The sequence below is a fragment of the Gallus gallus genome, chromosome 3 (genome assembly GCF_016699485.2).
Source record: "Gallus gallus isolate bGalGal1 chromosome 3, bGalGal1.mat.broiler.GRCg7b, whole genome shotgun sequence".
NCBI classification, from domain to species: Eukaryota; Metazoa; Chordata; class Aves; order Galliformes; family Phasianidae; genus Gallus; species Gallus gallus.
The window spans coordinates 85,243,538-85,263,759 of record NC_052534.1 but is presented as its reverse complement, the minus strand read 5'-3'; the positions used below and the strand labels follow the sequence as shown (position 1 = coordinate 85,263,759).

The window sequence follows — 20,222 nt, the reverse complement described above, 5'->3', positions numbered from 1 at the left end:
TACCTCCATCTCTCCCTGAGGTTCTCAGGGCACTTTGCTACTCCTCAGGTTGTATTCTGTCCTGTTCAGATGATGATTTGTCATCTTAGCCTTTGGAGAACAGCACTTTTAGTACAAACTTTATGATGTGCATGCTGGTGCACACGGTGTGCCTTGGTTACTTTTCACTTCAAACATTTGGCATTTTCAACAAGGGAACTGTTCATCTGCCCTCTCTCTGAGGGATGAGTCACACAGCTTAAGTTTGTGTGGGCTTATGCCATTTTAAGGCTCACATCACCATTTTAAATGAATAGAAAGCATCCTGACCACTGAATTTCCCTTTTCAGCAGCCTTAGTATGGAAGAACATGAAGCAAAGTAGTTGCCACTGTTTTAGGTCATGCATTATTCCAACCCATTCCGCCCCAAACACTAGCTGGGGCCAAAGACCTGAGGAAGCTTGCTTTTGTGAAGTGGGAAGGTGAAGACATCCCCGGTTTTTCCAGGATTAGACTTCAGGGCTGGTTCCTACTTTCTAGAAAATAGGAGACAAGACACAATTTTGCTTCCGCTTTTCACATTAGTATCTAATCTAGTGTGACTATTTATCTCCATTAGTATTGTCACAAAAAAGGAGAGACTCCTGTGGTAGGCACCTACATTCATCATTTTGCTGTGCATTCAAGCCTTTGCACAACCTGTTGGTGGGTGTGCAAGGAACTGTAAGGCAATCTATCTCAATAAGTTTACATCTGCCTCTTTGGAAATAGGCTCTTTGAGCTCAACTTTAGCCTGAAACAACATGCAGGACCCTGGGTGCTGGACAGAATTTTTGACCATAACAGCTATCAGTTCTGTTCTGATATACCTTGTCCCATCATCTTCCCAGTTTAGGAAAACAGAATGAGAAAATTAAAAAATGGAAGGGGTTTTTGTTGCAGGTGTTGCATCAAGCAAGGAGCTGGGTTTGAAACACTTTTACTTGCAATACCAAATTCAGAATTGTCACCAAACAAATGAGCATTGAAGTTTCTCTACTTTAAAGTGGATATTTACTCTTTTCCATAGAGGAAATGAGCACCCCAAAATAGGCATCAATTTTTCTTCATCGCTTCGATTTTCAGGGTTTCATCATGAAGGTGTTCAAGTCTTGCCTGCTCCATATCCAATATCCAAGTTCCCAGAGGCCAAGTCAACTCTGTCCTGAGTAGCCACTTGCTAAAACTGGGAGTTAAGGAGAAGTAGAGTTTGTCCACCTACAGCTGTGAGATCTGAATTATCCACAGTTATATCTACTTACATGTCTTCTTATGACAGACTCTGAATGCATCACAAAAATGTTCAGCTTCTACTATGAATAAGTATGTAAATCTGTAAGTAAGTAGGTTGAGTCACACAAGCAAATTTTAAACTCTCCCAGATGGTGGCAGTGCTCTTTCATGTTCAGCCTCTAACTAGACAAGCAGGTGTGTTTCTATATCCCTGTCTTAAGTGGGGAGTATACTTAAGCAGTATCAGGTCACCACAGGAAACTCATCTACATAGTAATGTGTCAAGGCTGTATATTAGGAATGCATGCTAGCAGTGCCTCACTCTGAGACATCATATGTATGCAGAAGGATTTGAGTGTGCAAAATGTGGTGATAGGATTAAAGCTGCACAGCTACGTTGGCCAAAGATCTCTTCAGTAGCTGCATTCACTACCAAATTTGCCTAACGATGATGCATTTCCTAGAAGGACTGAATGCACCATCAGAGGACATTGGGCTGACTGACCATGGATAAGAGATGACAGGTGGTATTTTCAGCTCTTCCCTTTTAGGGCGTCTTCCCCACAGTGACTCAAAGTCTACCCTTCTGCTCCATATGTATGTGGATGAGGCAAAGCCTTTCTTATCAGAGTATATGAATTTATTCCTTTTCTTCACTGTAAATTAATGTGTGCTGGCAGATTTAAGTCTGAGCTCTTACATGAGGGGTTGTTACTCCATTAAGAGTAAAGAGGATTTCCCAATGGCTTTTAAGGCTGAAGGGGTTTCCAAAGCATCCTTTCAATTCATTTCAGTTCTACCTTTTTCACACAGTTGTCACGTGCCTCAGCAATAGAGAGATGCAAATGTCTACAGACTCCTTGTTTGTCAGAAACTCACTGATAAGTTTTTATAGTACTGAAGATCTAGGCTTCTTTACAAAGACTCCTAAGACATCTGACACTTATGCTTTATTTCTTCCTTTGTTACTGAGCAGAAACCTCCACAGCGTGATTTTCTGCTGGGAACAGAGACTTCAATGAGCTCAGTGCTTCATCAATATCTGGAGGATACAGTTCTCAAGAGCTCCAGTCAATGGTTGCAGAACACCTGTGGTCTTAATTCCTTCAGGTCTCTGACAGCATTTCTCTTTGCTGTTCTCAGTCTGTGACTTGTATTGCTTTTACCTCACCTTTGTTTCCTCCATTTGAAGTCAAGTATGCTAGTTTGTATGGTTGTGATATGGGGTAACAATGTTTCTTACCCCTCTCCTTCCACCTCCTATTTCAGGAACCTGGGCTGATCACTGGCACTGTGAGTTCCAGAGCCACAAAGGGAAGGAAAAGCAGAAGAGGAAGGGCTAGAAAGAGGTTTAATACAGGAACAGAGGACAGAGAAGAGATGAGCATGATTCCCACCCTTCTGCAGTCTCTGCTACCAGTTGCCAGCCTCAGCAAGGTTGAAGTTCTTATGGTTTTCAGCTTACTCTGCATCTTTTTACTCTTGTTAACTTTAGGAGCTTGTTAAGTTGGACACCCTGTCTTTTGCCAAACCCATGCATGCACCCAGCTAGGCATCAGTCAGATGACAGGTTACAGCAGCTTCTTGCACCTCTTGTAACTTGAACCTGGTGATGACCATAGCACAATGCCTTTAATGTCTAAACATTCCTTTATAGGAATTACTCCACATACAGGTAAACTTTTATGGATTATTAGAAAATTATACTCCCTGTACAGAGCTACGTTTCATGGATAATGCAAGTCTGAGAACGAGTATCAAGCCAAAACTGCTAGTCTACTGATTCAGATAAAAATCTCTGTGACAAATGGTGTTGCTTGGAGCACCATCCTAGAGCAGAGAGGTACAGACAGGATCCAGAACAATCTTCAGATACAGTGATGTCCATTCATCCACAAGGAGTGGGCTATTTTCTCTTTGTAAGTTAAGTTAAACTTTTCAGTCTCACATGTCAAAAATGCTGTTCTTAATGAAGAGATTTTTCTGTTTCATTTACACACCACTATCACACTAGCTATTTCAGCAGCTAGGATGAGTCACCTTTGTTGAGCAATCTCAATTTGCTTGCCTCTTTTTTGCTTCGCTTATGTAACACTATAATCTGATGGTGTAGCACTATGGTGTGATGGAAAACACAGCAATGATAGCAGGGTAGCAAAGTCCTAGGCTACAGCAAGTAAGGATAAGCCCAAATGTAGCAGCCATGGATGCAGAATAAAAGGAAGAAAATCTGCTTAAACTTAGAAGGCCTCAGGTAGGCAGGGACCTCCAGCAACATACTCTTGCCTCCACTGCCAACCCTTAAATGAGGTCTAGGAAGGGATGGATCCTGGCTCCATCCCTTCTTGTCAGCATTGCATGCACCTGAGCTCCCCTGGGTTGGCCCTGCCTTTCCACCAAGTGCTCAATCACTGGTTCAAGCCGTGACTTTGCATTTCCACTACAGCTTGCTAGTGGCAAATGGGTAACAATGAATCCTCATATACAACAGACGTAAGGACACGGCTGTTCTATCACATAAACAAGTGAATAATTCTGTTTCATAGACTGCTAATTTAGTCCCTGTAAACCATCTTAAAATCGGATAAAAAACAGAAAATATGCCCCTGTTGGCTACAGAAACATGGATACCAACAGCCAACTAAGCCAATGTAAGATACTTTTCTAAACACTCTTCTCTGTGTAAGTATTCCAGCAATTCTGAGTGTTTTCAAAGGATTTCACTCCAATAGCATGATTGAATTTTCACAGTAAAAATGTCTTAGAAAATGATGCAGACATCACACACCCATACTTGCTTTCTCTAGTTTAGGTTCTTAAATTGAAATGCCTTAAATATCAGGAATTGAGGTTTTTCAGACCAGGCAGGTGGCATATTCCTCATTAAAGGAGACAGAGCACTGGTGTTGCAAATGTTGAGTATTAAATTTAGTGTGAGTCACCCTAGTCTGTTTATTAACCTGACTTCCTTCTTAGTCACCCAGCATAACTGTTCTTTCTCATCTCGTCACGGAACAAACCTTTCCAGCTCCCTGGCCTCAACTCTTGAGCTGTGCAGGCAGCCTGCAGCATATTTCACTTTTATAAACAAATATAAAGCTTTAGTAGTGCTATGACTAAATGAAAAATGAATGTTCTTCAATGCTTTTTACCCAGAGTGCCAAGGCCTTTGAGTATGCAGAATGGTTTCCATGTAAATGGACTAAATTATACATTCTTCAGACATCTGCTGGGCATCCAGATGAATTAAAAGCTATTAAATGGGGCTCTCGCACCTTCATTAGTAGAAATGGGACACACAGCACTTGCTAAATGTAAAGTGGGTTGGCCTTCTACTGACACTTTACTGAACTCCAAATGCTATATTATTTGCAGAGGTATCACTTAGAAGCAGCACATACAGCTATCTACATCTCCCAGGTATTTACCTTGCTGGTGTACAACAAGTAATCATAGCAGGGGAAAAAGCAATTTATCTTCCTATCTACAAGTTTCCAAACTAAAATATGCACATACAGTTCACTTATTGTGGACCTTTACTTTTTCCTTCTTTTTCCTTTTCTTTGCCTTACCTGCTCTGCCCTCCCCACTTCCCATCTTATTATTAACAACTAGCTATTTAAAATCTTACTAGACTTTGAAACAACTTTCTTAAGAACTGCACAAATAAATTAATTATTAATAACATCAATATTATTACTGAGTCAAGAAACAGTTGTCAAAGCAAGAAGGCCTATGACTGACAGAATTATGGGAACTTCTGCTAACAGACTGGTGAGATGTCTTCTATTTATGACAATTTGTCCAGTGCTTTAAATGGGTGTGTTTAAGTAATCACTTTGTGACTGTGAAGACTGGAATCAGCATATCAAGTTTTGAGTAAAGACACTATCCACCCTTTTCTAGAAACATGTGTAATCTTCTTTGAAAAGAACAAAACAAGAAGGAAATATTTCAAGAAGAGGCTGGTGGTTAGTCCTTCAACTATTAATGCATTTTTCTAATGAGAATATGCCCTTGCAGGGAAAGTCTCAATGTACTATTCACATTGGGTAATAAGCCAATGCACAGCTGTGTCAGTGTGACATGCTACAACTCAGTATAACTCCTAAATTAGCTTCATAGTCAGAGCTCCTTTCTTTTACAAAGCAGACTTTGTTGAGTGAAAAAATAGGGGAGAAAGAGGAAGAGAAAAGAGAAGAAAAAAAATAGAGGAGAAAAAAAAAAAACAAGAAAGGAAAGGGAAGGGAAGGGAAGGGAAGGGAAGGGAAGGGAAGGGAAGGGAAGGGAAGGGAAGGGAAGGGAAGGGAAGGGAAGGGAAGGGAAGGGAAGGGAAGGGAAGGGAAGGGAAGGGAAGGGAAGGGAAGGGAAGGGAAGGGAAGGGAAGGGAAGGGAAAGAAATTGTTCTAATTATTCCCTATTAAGAAATTTAGAAAAAGATCTTGTGGTTTGGACAATCAATTTATTAAATCTTACATAACTGCACAGAAGAAAAGGATTTATATAAAGTGCTTTGTAACCTAATCCCCATCAGAAAGCTCTTTCACATCTGTTGGTTGCTAAGAATACTTCTGAGTCTTTCATCAGCCTAATTCTGTCTGGATTTGACAGGATTAGATTAAGGCAAATATCAAGGGCCACACGATCAGCCTTTCCTAAATCTTTTAAAACACTGGGGCAGTGAAAAAGGGAGTGGGAAATGTGTAAAGAAAGTAAATTACTCTACAGAAGACATTTTTGTTTTGAAATGAAATCTGTATGGTTCTAGAGAGTAATTTTAAGAAAATAGACCTTTCTGCACAAACTAAACATTCCTGAAGGGCAATAGAATGAGGGCACGTAGATGCTAAACCACTTCTGGCCCAAGTTAAACAGGCTGAGCTCTCTCTTTGATGCTGCCAAAGAGATATTTAATTTCTTTATATGCTAGCTGCTTCCATGACCTCTGACTATTTCAGGGTTCTTTTGAGAGAGATCCTTTTTTTCTCATCTATTTTTCATGGCACATGTAATGATTTAGTTTACACAGCAGAGAACTATGCACCGAGAGTCTCAGAATTTGGCCTGTGAGTGACAGAATTATAAAAGATTCATTGTAGAAGACAGAGTTCTTTGAAAATAAATGTATTCATATTACAGATGTGCCATCTATTTTTCTTTAAAGCTGCTTGTCTGTATGTGGTTGTAATTGGAACAAGACAAGCCAGCACTCTATGATATATTATCAACCTTACCTAATAGCAGCCTGCTAGAACAGCTGCACATAGAATAAGAAGGTGGTAAACTGGGTATATGTCTGTTCATATATATACACATCTGAGGATGTTTACTGAATTGCCTCAAGGCTCTGGGCCTTGAACAAAAAAATAAAAAATATATGATCAATAGTTGCATGCTTTTTTTCACTCAAAGCCCTGTTGTGGCATAACATTCTGCTTAATATAACAATGGAGCATTTGCTCTCACATTACATTATGAATGATTTGTGATGCTTCTGTTTAAAAACATGCAAGATATCACATAAATGCAATGTAAAGTTGAGATACATTAATAAAGTATAGTGCAGAAAATTTACATCTTAAAGATGTAAATAGATTTGCACTGGTTGGCAAATTACATAGCAAACTTTTCAGCATTATAGAATAAATAGTTAAACTTCTGATAAACCTTAGTGCTCTTTCACAGTTCACTTTTGCATATTTTCAGTTTGATCTGTTTTTATATTGATTTAGTTTTGTTCCTTCTAAAATACTGGGCCAAACTCTCAGCTTGTGAATCCTGGTATAGCTGCACTACAACTATGGAAGCAGTACCAGTAAACACCTGTTAAGGATCTGGCTACAATTGCTTTTCAGGGGAAAATGATTTGTTGAATCACTTCATTAAATCCTTGTTGGCTTTGGACTCATATAAAATTTTCTTACATGTGTTTGTTCCCATGAACATGATTATTCACAATGAGTTACAGAGACTGAACACCTGCATCACTTCATAGAATTATAGAACCACTAAGGTTGGAAAAGACCTCCAAGATCATCTAGTCTGACCATCCACCTACCACCAATATTGCCCCACTTAACCATGTCCCCCAGTACAACATCTAAGCATTCCTTGAACACATCCAGGGACGGTGACTCCACCACCTCGCTGGGCAGCCCATTCCAGTGCCTGACCACTCTTTTGGAGAAGAAACTTTCCCTAAAATCCAACCTCCCCTGGCACAACTTGAAGACATTCCCTCTAGCTCCATTGCTAGCAGAAGAGGCTGACTTCCACCTCGCCACAGCCTCCTTTCAGGTAGTTGTAGAGAGCAATAAAGTCTCCCCTGAGCCTCCTCTTCTCCAGACTAAACAATCCCAGTTCCCTCAGCCGCTCCTCATAAGACTTTTGCTGCTTTTCCAGGAAGGCAACTGGGTGTATAATACTAGCAAACTGGGAGTATCCTTACCTGACTGAGTACCCAAACGCTGTGCAGTGTAAAACAGGATACCATCTGGAGAAAGAGGCTGGAACTGCAGTTTGATATGGGTCTTATGTCGGATATAAAAGGGTGCAAATGACATCCATGATGATTCGTTACTTCGGAAAGATGGATCACTGATGGAAATATCTGAAAAATATAAGAGGAAATGTATTCTTATGAAAGATACTTGAGAATATGGCATCACTGTGACATCAGTTGCCTACAGATATTCTGTGTAGTTCACATATGCTGAACATACACTTCCAGTTCTTTCCTTTCTGAAGACTAAAAAGAAGATGCAGAATAAAAGTCACATAACAACAGATGAATGCCATTTTGTTTTCTGGGTGCCCTATTTTCATTGACAATCTAACCTGCAGACTTCATGCAAACTAAATGTGATCTTTTTAGTGTTTGTTTACATAGAAATGCAAGTGTTATTTTTACATTTTTTAAAAAGTTTAAGCAAAAATGCTTCTGTGGGAGTCAAAATAAACAGTCATTTCTTTACTATACAGACAAAAAGAGCTGAGTCTCTTCAGCCTGGAGGAGGCTCCTCTAAGCTAATTTATTATTATTGTGTGGTTGTTAGCTTTCTGTATTTGTGGCTTAGTGGAAAACCACAACAGTAGTGGTGACCACAATAGTCAAGCTATTTAGATGTGCAGAGTACTTTTAGATCTTTGTGTGATAAGCTCTTTTCACTATTTAGTTAACAGCAGTACTAAGCGTCTGAACAGTAAGCGCTACCCCACACTTTTCTCAGTTTTTCCACTGAACCTGTGTTCTTTCTTGTCTGAAAGACCAACATATTTTCTCATTTTGATGCTGCAAATTTCCTAGAACCTTTATAGAAACTTGCTTATATTATCTTTCCATGCTTCAGTTTTCTCCATAGCATCTGCTTCTGAATTAAATTCTCATCCAGTTGCACCTTGAAGTGCCTATCACAGATGGGCCTTAATTGTTAGACTGGTGTACAGGTAGCATGCTGCAAGACGTGTAATTTGTCTGTTTGTCATACAGCCTCCCTCAGAACAGGATTCAAGGTGTTCCTGGTGGATTGTTTCCAGCAGACAGATGCAGCATTATGGAAGATCCAGATCTCTCACCTGTTGTCAGTACTTGATGATGTCTCAGAAAGTAACAACACAGCTGGCCTTTTTGTTATTTTTCCCCCTAGGTTACAGCTAATACTTCCAAGGAACATGCATAGATTTAACATCATGTAATATCAGTTAAGTTTAAAAGTAAGTTTCATCCTTTGTAAAACTGATTATAGTGGATTTATGAAATGGCCTAATGATTTAAATGAAACTTCTGAATATCTGCTACTCAGCCTACACATACATTCTCACACAAACACATAGCATTAACAAACCACTCCCACTTTATGCATAAAATAGCAGTTATGATATCAAGTCTACACAATGTCCTTAGTAATACATTTTGTCAGAAATGTGAATTTCGTGGCATCTTTACTTAAAAGATGATAGTACTAAAAATACTGTCCTAAGAGCAGCAATTACTGAGTAAAATAAATATTAACAAAACTTGCTAATCAGCTAAAGTGATGCAATGTATACTGTTAAAATTTAAAAGCACTATCAGGTACAAAAGACAAAATAAAATAAAACTTAATATTAGTTATTTTCATATATTTTTATGTGCTTGTATTTCTTTTTTTATTTGATAAGAGACAGTATTCTCCAGTAGCGGTTAAAGATTCAGTCCATACATTGATGGCTTCATGTTTTAAAATCACTTCAAACTAATAACTCATTTTGTTCATAGACATGATTGTTTTCTGCAGCAGTCAGTCAGTCTTCTACCAATTTTTTTGCATAGCAAGACTAAGATATGGAATAACTGTGCCACAGCAGTCAATCTTATACTTAAAATATGCTGCTGCTTATAAGGTCAAACTAGGTGAAGTGTAAAATGAGGCATCTTCAGGTCTTCATGACAGATACAGTTTTACTTTGTCAGTGTAGTTATTTCTTTATAGCTTATGAAGTAAGCATGGACAATGACTAGTGTGAAAGCAAAACGCAGCAGGTGAAATGTTATATTGCTTATCATTAGCAGGTATATGGAATGGTGACTGACATGAAAAAAAGCCTTGGAGCAGAGAGAGAACAAAGATGAAAAAAAAAAAGTGATTTTATAGCATCACTCAGGGTGAATTAAACTCATGTCTTTACCGCAAGCAATATTAAAAAATCTCGGCAACAAATGCCAAAATGCCTTACAAAGGCAGTATCACTATCCTGATGGATATCAAATAAAATACTCAATTTAATATACTTTATTACTAAAGCTTACTTGAAAGATGTAGATATTTTATTTCCATTTTGCTAAAAAATGTTGCTATTCCCAATAAAACTATCAGAACAGATGTCAGAGAACAACATATTTTGCAACAGGACTAACTACAGAAAGTGTCAGAATGACTTTTAATTTGCATGTGAATTATCCTGTAGATCCTGTAAATATTGATTTAATGCATGAAAAAGATCTGATTTGACAGCCACAGGAAAAGTCCATCCATGTCTCAGAACCAAAGGCTGGAACTATACTGCACCATGCAGTGATGATCAGAATAAAATCTCTTTTTTTTTTTTTGCAATGCTGCATCTGTAAGTAGACAAGCTTTTAAGCTGCAAGATAAGACAATTTAAGATTTTCAGTTTGCTTTTATGGAAGGCATGTTCAAAACTAACATGTTAAGTCAAAAGCTGAGATGATACTTCAGCTTTGTTTTCTTGGCAAAAACCTTCCCCCCTAAGATAAGAAAATAAGTTTGGCAAAACTTGCACACCACAATCCTCGTGTTACACATTTGCTCCAGAGAAACTCTGCTAACATAACTGAGATAAATGGATGCCTTTGCTAGTTCAGTAAGCTAAAACTGTAGGACCTCTACTGCATAACTTTTGTATTACTCATTACTGTAGCCAGCACTGCATGGTGTATGTAAGCACAACAGGCATTTAAGCAAACCTTTTTGTTCTGTATCAGATCACTGTCTCACTTCTCGAAACTGAGTACTGGTATCCAATGAAGCTATGCATCTCTGAATAACACCAAGATTCAACTTTAAATCCCTTCAGATCAATTAGGACTATAGGAAGACATAACATGTTTCTGAAAGTACTGTTGCTGAAGTTTGCATTTGTTTCCCTCCAACACATTTTGGGTCCCTCCTGCTACTCTCCCTGAAGTAACCATGTAATGCTCATCTGTCCTATGGAATTTCTGTTATGAACAAAGATTTCTAGGTTATTCTTGCAGCTCAGTTCCCAACACTGAAGAAGTGCTTGTACACATCTCAGCCTAATGCCTCAGGAATTACACTGTGATAATTTATTCATGCAGCTTGCTGCCTCAAAACTTATAGCAAGCACATTCTATCGTACAGTCCATGAAGAAATCCTGCAGCAGAAGATGTAACCATCAACATGAAAAACTGAGATAAAACACCAAGAAGAAAGCCTAGAGGATATGAAAGCAGGGATGGGCTACCCAACAGGATTACAGAGCTAGCACCTGAGTGTAACAGGTGCTGTAACGCCTGTAACACCTGTAACAGGAGTTAGGAGTCTGCAGGAATAGAAACTGGCATGGGATGTGAAGGAAAACAAAAAAGACTTCCAACAAGAAGACTAAGGAAAATGTGAAGCCACTCCTCACGGAGTAGGGACCTGCTGACATAAGACATGGAATAAGCCAAGATACTCAAAGCCTTGTTTGCCTTTTAGAACTGGTAAGGTCTGCTCAAGCCTCCCAGGTCCCTGAGTCTGGTAGCAAAACCTGGGGAAGTGAAACATACTCTGTGGCAAGGGAAGAATATGGGAGTATGTCAGTCAATTGGGCATGCAAAGGCAGGGGACTGGCTGGAGTACATCCCTGAGAAGTCCAACACCATAATGCTGCTTGCAATTGATAAGCTTTGAAAGATCACAGTGATTACAAGAGGTTCCTCATGATTCATGGAAAGCAAAGTATCACATTCTCCAACAAAGGCAAGAAAGATGATGCAGGGACTTTTTGCCTAGTCAGCCTCATTTCACTTAGCAACTATAATGGAGAAAAAATTTTTTAAATGCAATATCAAAGCACATAACAGACAAGATATTGACAAGGCTAAATTATCACGCTGGCACAACCAGTGTGATAGCTTTCTTTGAGGAGACGAATATCCCTGTGACAAGCCAAGAGGAATGAATGCTTGCCTTAGGTTTGGCAAGGCCAAAGCTATATCAGCTATGCTAGTGTGCTATACTAGTTTGTTTTTCTTTGTTCTCCTTTTGCCACTAAATAATCCAAACAAGATTTTTCATAGAATCTATCACTTATCAACATAAATATACTGTCCTGATCACACCATAATTTTTGCTTCAGTATTTGTTTTATTTTGTTTTAGTACTGTTAGAAGCCAGGCTTGCTGCCAGGGAGCAGTGAGAGCCTGGAGTGATAACATGGCTATCAGAACTGAGGCCTCATCAGCCAGGGTGAGGCCTGTCAGCCCCGAGTGAGGTGAGCAGGAAAGATCTGGAGGAGCAGACATGGTCAGCTCTGGATTCCAGATTCAGGCTGGGCCAGAGTGATGAGGCAGGGCTAAGGTCAAGGCCATAAATCAGCCTGGAGTTGGGGTCCAGGTCCAGATCAACACGACCTACGACAAGGTGAGGTATGGATGTTGTGCTGCTGCAGTTCAACCAGAGATCAAGGGCAAGAGCCTCTATTTAAAAGCTACTCCTGAGCAAAGTGGAAGGATGCTCCTGCTGAGGCTTCTTAGCAGAGCTGCCTTTGAGGCTGGACACCTGCACCACTTCTAGGAGGTCTGAGACCAAGAAGACAAACCATAAGGAAGTGGTGAAAGGATGCACTCAGGAACCTGGCACGTAGAGTGCAGCACTAGCACTTCATTGACACTAAACAGTTGTCTGAAACCTTTAAAGTGGCAGATGATCAATGTTTTGATTCCTTCATAGAGTGAGAAGCTTGACCAGGCACTTTTATTTTCTTTTTGCAAATTAGCAAGTGTGGCTATACAGAAATCTTCATCTTGAGCTGCTATTTGTTTAAGGTAGCAGCTGAAAGATAATGGAAATAATATAGGCAAACCTTTCTTTCTTTCCTTCTTTCTCTCAGTCTTTCTTTCTTTCTTTCCTTTGCATAGATATTTGGATAAACGGAAAAAAAAATATTGCAATTTATCTAAACTGAAATGTGTTTTTCTTTTCAGTTATCACTGTTTATTTAATCTTTGAGGAGCTAACATATACATAGCCAACAAACTAATTCATGTGCAGCAAAAATAATAGTAATAAAAAAAAATACAGTTTAACTTCCATTTTTAGTGCAGTAACAGGAATTGGATCATGTTCACAAAAAGTACTGATTACTGGTACAACTCTAATAGAAGAGTTAGAAAACCGAATTCATGAAACTTGTAATTTTGCCAGACCTGTGGCCATTAGTAAGCCTTGTCCCTGAAGAGATGACTGAGGCAATCATTATTCTCAACAACACTGGAACAAGAGATTGCAGTTTTGTTAGTGAAGTCTCCAGTTATATTTGTTACAGTGGAGTTGTAATCTCTACTGCTCCCTAATTAGGTGTCTAGCTAGAAAGTAACATCTGGGAGCATATGATTAAATCCCCAAAGAAACCCCTGGTTTTTTGAACTGCAGATCTCAGGCTTTCCGTATTATACATAGTAAGAGAGGAGTGCCTTAGAATAAGCTATGGGGGCCAGCAAACTATACTGTACTGCATTTCAGTAGTTATATAAATTTTTCCTAGAAGAGATTAGAGAACATAGGGGATTAATTAAAAAGAAGAGGGAAGGGAAGGGAAGGGAAGGGAAGGGAAGGGAAGGGAAGGGAAGGGAAGGGAAGGGAAGGGAAGGGAAGGGAAGGGAAGGGAAGGGAAGGGAAGGGAAGGGAAGGGAAGGGAAGGGAAGGGAAGGGAAGGGAAGGGAAGGGAAGGGAAGGGAAGGGAAGGGAAGGGAAGGGAAGGGAAGAAGGAAGAAAATTGTTCTAATTACTCCCTATTAAGAAATTTAAGAAAAGAAGAAAAGCTTACATATCCAATAGCTCAGTGGTATTATATTTTTAGAGATATGATTTCAAGCATTTGGTTGACAATGAAAGTGAATGCCTGATCACTAGATACGTGATAAAAGCAAGAGCTACAAATGTTTAAGGCACGCCTAGCTTTGGTACTAAGCTTCCTCTGGGCACTGTAAAACTCTGAATATGCTTTCAAGATGAACCTTGCAAGAAGAAACACCCAGTTTGAGAGTCCTTCATTGGAACCATTTCTGCAATGGAAGCCTTCAGTTGTCTAAAGACTAAAGATGAGGCTATTGAGAAGCACTTTGTCTCAGTGCAGACTGATAAAGCAATTGATAAAGAACAAATTATCTAAAACTTTACAAATCTATTTCCAAACTGAGATCTTCACTTACTCATATCTTGAACTGAATTTAGTCTGATAACAGATCACTATCAACCGAGCCTACAAGCTATTCTGCTCAATCTGGAGCATCTTCCTCCAAGGCTTCATTTAGTTTCCTAAATGTAGGCACCTATTGCTATGAACACATCATGCATGTGTTCATATTAAGTTTGCTGGCTATGGTAAAAACCTTGAGCTAAATCATAGTGCGAATTAATATGTCTTATAATAACATTAAATACACATGAACGAATATTCTAGATTATATAGGAAGCAAAAGATCTTTATAGTAAGAATTATTCTAAAAGCCAGTTTCTTCCATTTTTCATTCATTCATTGTGGTTATGAAGATGAAGTAAAGACTTAAAGAATTCTCTTTAGTTGTTTTATGGTTGGGTTCTCAGGTAGTTGCAAAATAGTGCTGCATTTTTGTATCAGAATAATGGAATTTGACATCAGAATGTCAAGAAAATTTACTTCAGCTGATAAACAATGACAAGGGAAATTGTCATTTGTTCATCAAGGAAAGTGTTGTACTACTTGATAAGTAACCCATTAAATTGTGTATAAGAACAATAAATATCTCTTTTGCATTTGCTGTGCAGAGGGCAGCTCTGGAATTCAGAAGATGAGGCATAATAGAATAAATCTATTTTACTGTTATTTCTTTGTTTAAATGGCAGTAGCATTCCAGTATGATACTTTGAAGTCAAGAGAAGTTATTTTAATTGATGTTGTAGAAGTATATGATAAAAACTAATCCCTTTAAATTTGAACATGGCAGTTTCTCAGTCCACTTAAAATTAGAGTTGTCAGTATACAAGTGAATCGATCAGCACCTGTTTAACAGTACCCAAAGCTTCCTTGCTAAGACAATTGCTGAGTAATTTAAAATCTACAGAAATGTGATGAAAACTGCTTATTTTAGCCACTGCAATTCTTCTCCAACACTGCCATCTACAGAATCTTTCAAATATTACATTGCTGTTCCCTTAAAAGAGAATATCAGTTCTGTGAAATCTTTCAATTAACTCCTCTGAAATTATAGATCTTCATTCCTCTATAAAACCAAGTAGGATGTAAATTTCATATGCTTAGTATCTACTGGAATTCTAGCTTACAAAGAAAGATATCTCAAAGCTTAACATGTTGTCAGAGGAACTTTACTGATTCCAAATTAATTTTCATTCAGGTTTTCTACTACCTTATGATGTGATACTGTTTATGTTGAGATGAGGGACTTGTTTTATTAAAAACATGAAAAGAAAATTAAAAATAAAGAAATATGAGCTCAAATTTCTTTCGATACTAGAAGACTACTTTGGGGAAATGTCATACACAGTTGCTGTATTAATCTTTTCTCTGACAAAACCTTCACTATTGGCCACTACTTGAGACAGGATTAATAAGACTCACAGAGGTTCACTGCTCATATATGAAGAATAATGTTGATGTGGTCTACCTGGACTTCAGTAAAGCCTTTGACACCGTCCCCCACAACATTCTCATAGAGAAGCTTGCTGCCCACGGTTTGGATGGGCATATGCTCCGCTGGGTGAAACACTGGCTGGATGGCTGGGCCCAAAGAGTTGGGTCAATGGAGTTAAATCCAGTTGGTGGCTGGTCACGAGCAGTGTCCCCCAGGGCTCAGTACTGGGGCCGCTTCTATTTAACTTCTTTATTAATGATCTTGATGAGGGGATTGAGTGCACCCTCAGTAAGTTTGCAGACGACACCAAGTTGGGAGGGAGTGTTGATCTACCTGAGGGTAGAAAGGCACTATAGAGGGACCTGGATAGACTGGATCAATGGGCCAAGGCAAACTGTATGAGTTTCTATAGGGTCAAGTGTCGGGTCCTGCATTTTGGTCACAACAACCCTATAGTCTTGGGAAGGAGTGGCTGGAAAGCTGCCTAATGCAAAGGGACCTTGGTGTACTGATGGACAGTTGGCTGAATATGAGCCAGCAGTGTGCCAAGGTGGCCAAGAAGGCCAATGGCATCCTGGCTTGTATCAGGAATGGTGAGGTGAGCAGGACTAGGGAAGCCATCCTGCCCCTATAGTTGGCACTGGTGAGGCCTCACCTCGAGTACTGTGTTCAGTTTTGGGCACCTCAGTATGGAACGGACATTGAGGTGCTGGAGCAGGTCCAAAGAAGGGCAACAAGGCTTGTGAAGGACTTGGAGAATATGCCCTATGAGGAGCAACTGAAGGAACTGGGGCTGTTTAGTCTGGGGAAAAGGAGGCTGAGGGGAGACCTTATCGCCCTCTTCCAATATCTGAAAGGTGCTTACAGCGAGAGTGGTGTTGGTCTCTTCTCATTGATGACAGGTGACAGGACAAGGGGAAATGGCCTCAAGTTGCTCCAGGGGAAGCTTAGGTTGGATATCAGGAAAAACTTCTTTAATGAAAGGGTTGTTCAGCACTGGAATAGGCTCCCCAGGGAGGTGGTTGAGTCACCATCCCTGCATGTGTTTAAAAACTGTTTGGATGTGGTGTTCAGGGACATGATTTCGCAGAGGGTTGTTAGAGTTTGGGTTGTTTGGTTAGGTTGTGGTTGGACTTGGTGATCTTTAAGGTCTTTTCCAACTTGAGCAATTCTATGATTCTATAATTCTATAAACAGCTGAGGTGCAATTTAGTAAAGACTGAAATACAAATGCAGACAGACATTATCGATAATATGTATGTTAGGATGGAAAACTTCTTGGCTTGAGGAGGTGATCCTTGAATCAGCTTTCTTGGGCCTCTCTTCCAACAAGGGCTTTGTCTTATGATACTTTATTTAGCAGATCCTTGAGAAGGTCAAAACCTGCTCTCCTGAAGTCCAGAGTTGCAAGCTTCTTATGCATCTCCTCACTATCCTAAGGATCTTGAACTCCACCATGTCACTGTCAAGGTAGCAGAGGCCAAAGACCTTCACATTCCCCAAAAGCCCCAAGGCACAAAGCACAAGGTTCTGCATAGCACCTCCCCTTGTTGGCTCCTCTATCACTTGGAGAAAGAAGTTATCATTAGTGCATTCCAGAAACCCCCTGGATTGCTTATGTCCTTCTGTGCTGTTCCTCCAGCAGGTATCAGGGTGGTTGAAATTCCCCTGAAGACCTGGGCTTGTGAATGTGAAGCTGTTCCTATCTGTTTTTACAGGGCTTTATCTGCTGTCTCCCTGGTCAGGTAGCCTGAGGCAAACCTCCACTATAATATCTTCTAGCCTAATGTAATACTAACCCATAAACTCTGGGTCAGCTCCTCATCCATGCCTAGGCAGAGCTTCATGCACTCCAGTTGGTCATCAACACAGAGGGCAACACCCCTCCCCATCTCCCCTGCCTGTCTTTCTTAAAGAGACTGATCCTTCCATTACAACACTGCAGTCATTGCAGCCATCCCACTATATCCCTCTGATCCCAATAAAATCATAACCCTGAAAACATATGCACATCCCAACCTCATCTTCTTTTCTCCCGCATGGCGTGCATTACTTGACAGGTACTTGAGAGAAGCACTCCAACATGTTGTGCTCCTAGAAAGTGTTTGGAAGATTTCTCCATAATGGTGGCTTGTAGGTATTTCCTGGCTAAACAGCAACTGTTGGAAGTGACCTTGTTTAATCCCAATTTTGCTGATTTTGCGATTCCTTCCTGATACTACATGCCACATCCTTTGCGCAGTGCTGTGCATCACTATTTCACAGAACTTTCTATATACCCTCTCCCTCCCCATTTAATTCTAGTTTATTGCCATCCTTATGAAGCCAGCCATCCCATCAACAAAAACATCTTTTTTATGCTTTGTGAGGTGCATCTTGTCTCTCCCGAGCAGATTCTGATCCCATGGTCACAAAATCCAAAACTCTTATCACTGACACCAGTTCTGCAGCCAACTATTGAACTGTCTGATGAATGCCCTAGAATCATAGAATCAAAGAATATCCCAAATTGGAGAGATCCACAAAGATCATTGACTCAAATTCTCGGCTCCATACAGGACCACCAAAAAATCAGATAATATTTCTATAAGCATTGTCCAAATGTTTCTTGAACTCCAGCAAGCTTGAGGTGAAGGAGACTGTTCCAGTGCTTGGCCACCCTCCCAGTGAAGAATCTTTTCTTAATATTCAATTTGAACCTTATTCCATGATTCTATGATTCAGGGGCTAATTGAGTGTTTTTCATCTCTCATGAATATTTTTATAAAGAGCCAATATATATTTTTAGTGCTTGTTAGGCAGGTCATTATTTTATTTCTATCAGTTAATATTTATTTACCTCTAACTTCTGTGGTCAGAGTACTATGTCTCATTATGTGGTTCTAGCTCTCCTGCCCTGTTTACTCATTTCACCTGATCTACTGCTCTGCAATCCACAGCATTGTCCTGTATTTTCCAGTTGCTATTATTTGTAAAAAAAAACCTGTATTTTTTCTTACTTTTTGTTATTCTCCTCTGATTTTTTTTTCCCTCATAAATCTCTTCTGCCCTTTTCTCATACTTCTTTTCTTCTTTTGTGCACATTCATTAGTCTCCATCATTTAATTTCCCTCCGTTCTCTTCTGGTCCCTTGGGCCGTTCATTCCTCTCTGTCTACTTTTCTTTTGGCTTCAATAACCACCATAAATTCAGAGATAAGATATTCAATCTTGATAAACAGCTGTTTTTTAGCAATTTGCCATCCACTAAAAGTGCAAACTGTGCTTTGAAAAATCTCATGATAATTAATTACTCTGCCAGAGTAAGGTTAAATGTAGGACAAAGAGTTTGGTGAGGACCAACAGATCCTATTTACAAAAAGAAAGCTTTTAAATAAAACAGAGAGGAACCCTCTAATTGCATGTGTGCCCAACCCAATCGTTTTATGTTTTTGTTACACTCTTTTATGTTTTAATACATGTGTAAAGAAGTTTTGTTACTTATATACATTAACTATATTGTATATTTTATGTGCAGTCAAGACAATTCCTCTTCACTCACTGGCCCAAGCAAGCCAAAAGATTGGACACACATGCAATGTGTTTACCAGGTGAAGGAATTACTAAGTGAATTACAATCTTTTTTTAGGCTACTGTGGCTATGGATTAAAAATTTCAGAAACCGCTTTCCAGAAGCTATATTCTCTTTGATTTGAGCCTACAGACAGCAAGTGCTGTCTTTAATTGGATTTTTAAACTGTATCAGTGGATGAGGACTGAACATCAAGTCAAAAAAAATTCAACTCATCAATTTTGTGTTTGAAGCTTGCTCTATAGACACAACAACAAGAGAGGCTGGACCTTGGCAGGCAGATTGGAATAGGAGCTATTCAACAGTAATCAGAGTTCTTCAAACTCTGAGAGCACTGTGAAAGAAAATCACATTTCTGCAATACTCGCTTGAACCTAAAAGCTTGAACCTGCAGAATAGAAGGTGCAGCCCGTACTACATCACTTTGCACACAGAAGCACTTCGGACTCTTAGCAGAAAAGTCCCTGGACATGCAGCACTTGTGTATCCACAGTGTTGGATACTCACTTGTACAATTTCTCACAGAAGAAAACACCTTGATAAAGGATTCCTATAAATAAGTGTAAGAGACAAAAGACAGGCAGATTGAGGACATGTTTCAATAGTGATACATTGGAAGAAAACTAGGGAGAGCAGAGAATTGAAGGTTATCACAGGGATGTAACAGGAAACATTCTCAGATCATCCCTATCAAATAGCTAGTGAAGTCAACAGCTGCCTCTCCGCTAATGTCAGTGGAGGTTGGATAAGGTCCCAGATGCTTACAATTTCTGGTGTACTTCTGATCTCTTAAGAATATGTCTCAATGTACTTCACTAAGGTGAGCTTGGGAATTGAACTAAGTAAAGAATCACTTTAACATGGCTCTGGAATGTGTCCTGTCCCCTCCAACAATGTACCCAACAAGGTCTAGATGCCTCTGAGTTTGGTTGATTAATTCGAAAAAACAAACAAACAAACAAAAAAATAAAACAGAGGTAAAAAAAGGTGATGAAAACAAGCAAAGTCAGAAAACAATATCTAACATTTCATAGGTTTAA

At 39.4% G+C, this 20,222-nt stretch overlaps 1 protein-coding gene across 1 annotated transcript in view; it reads right to left on the bottom strand.

Moving 5' to 3' along the window:
• Positions 1-20,222, bottom strand: part of EYS (eyes shut homolog) — a 676,382-nt gene that overhangs the window by 2,297 nt on the left and 653,863 nt on the right. The window contains exon 39 of the mRNA XM_040698528.2: positions 7,701-7,862. Within this exon, the coding sequence (XP_040554462.1) occupies positions 7,701-7,862 (162 nt within the window). The remainder of the gene's footprint in view (positions 1-7,700; positions 7,863-20,222) is intronic.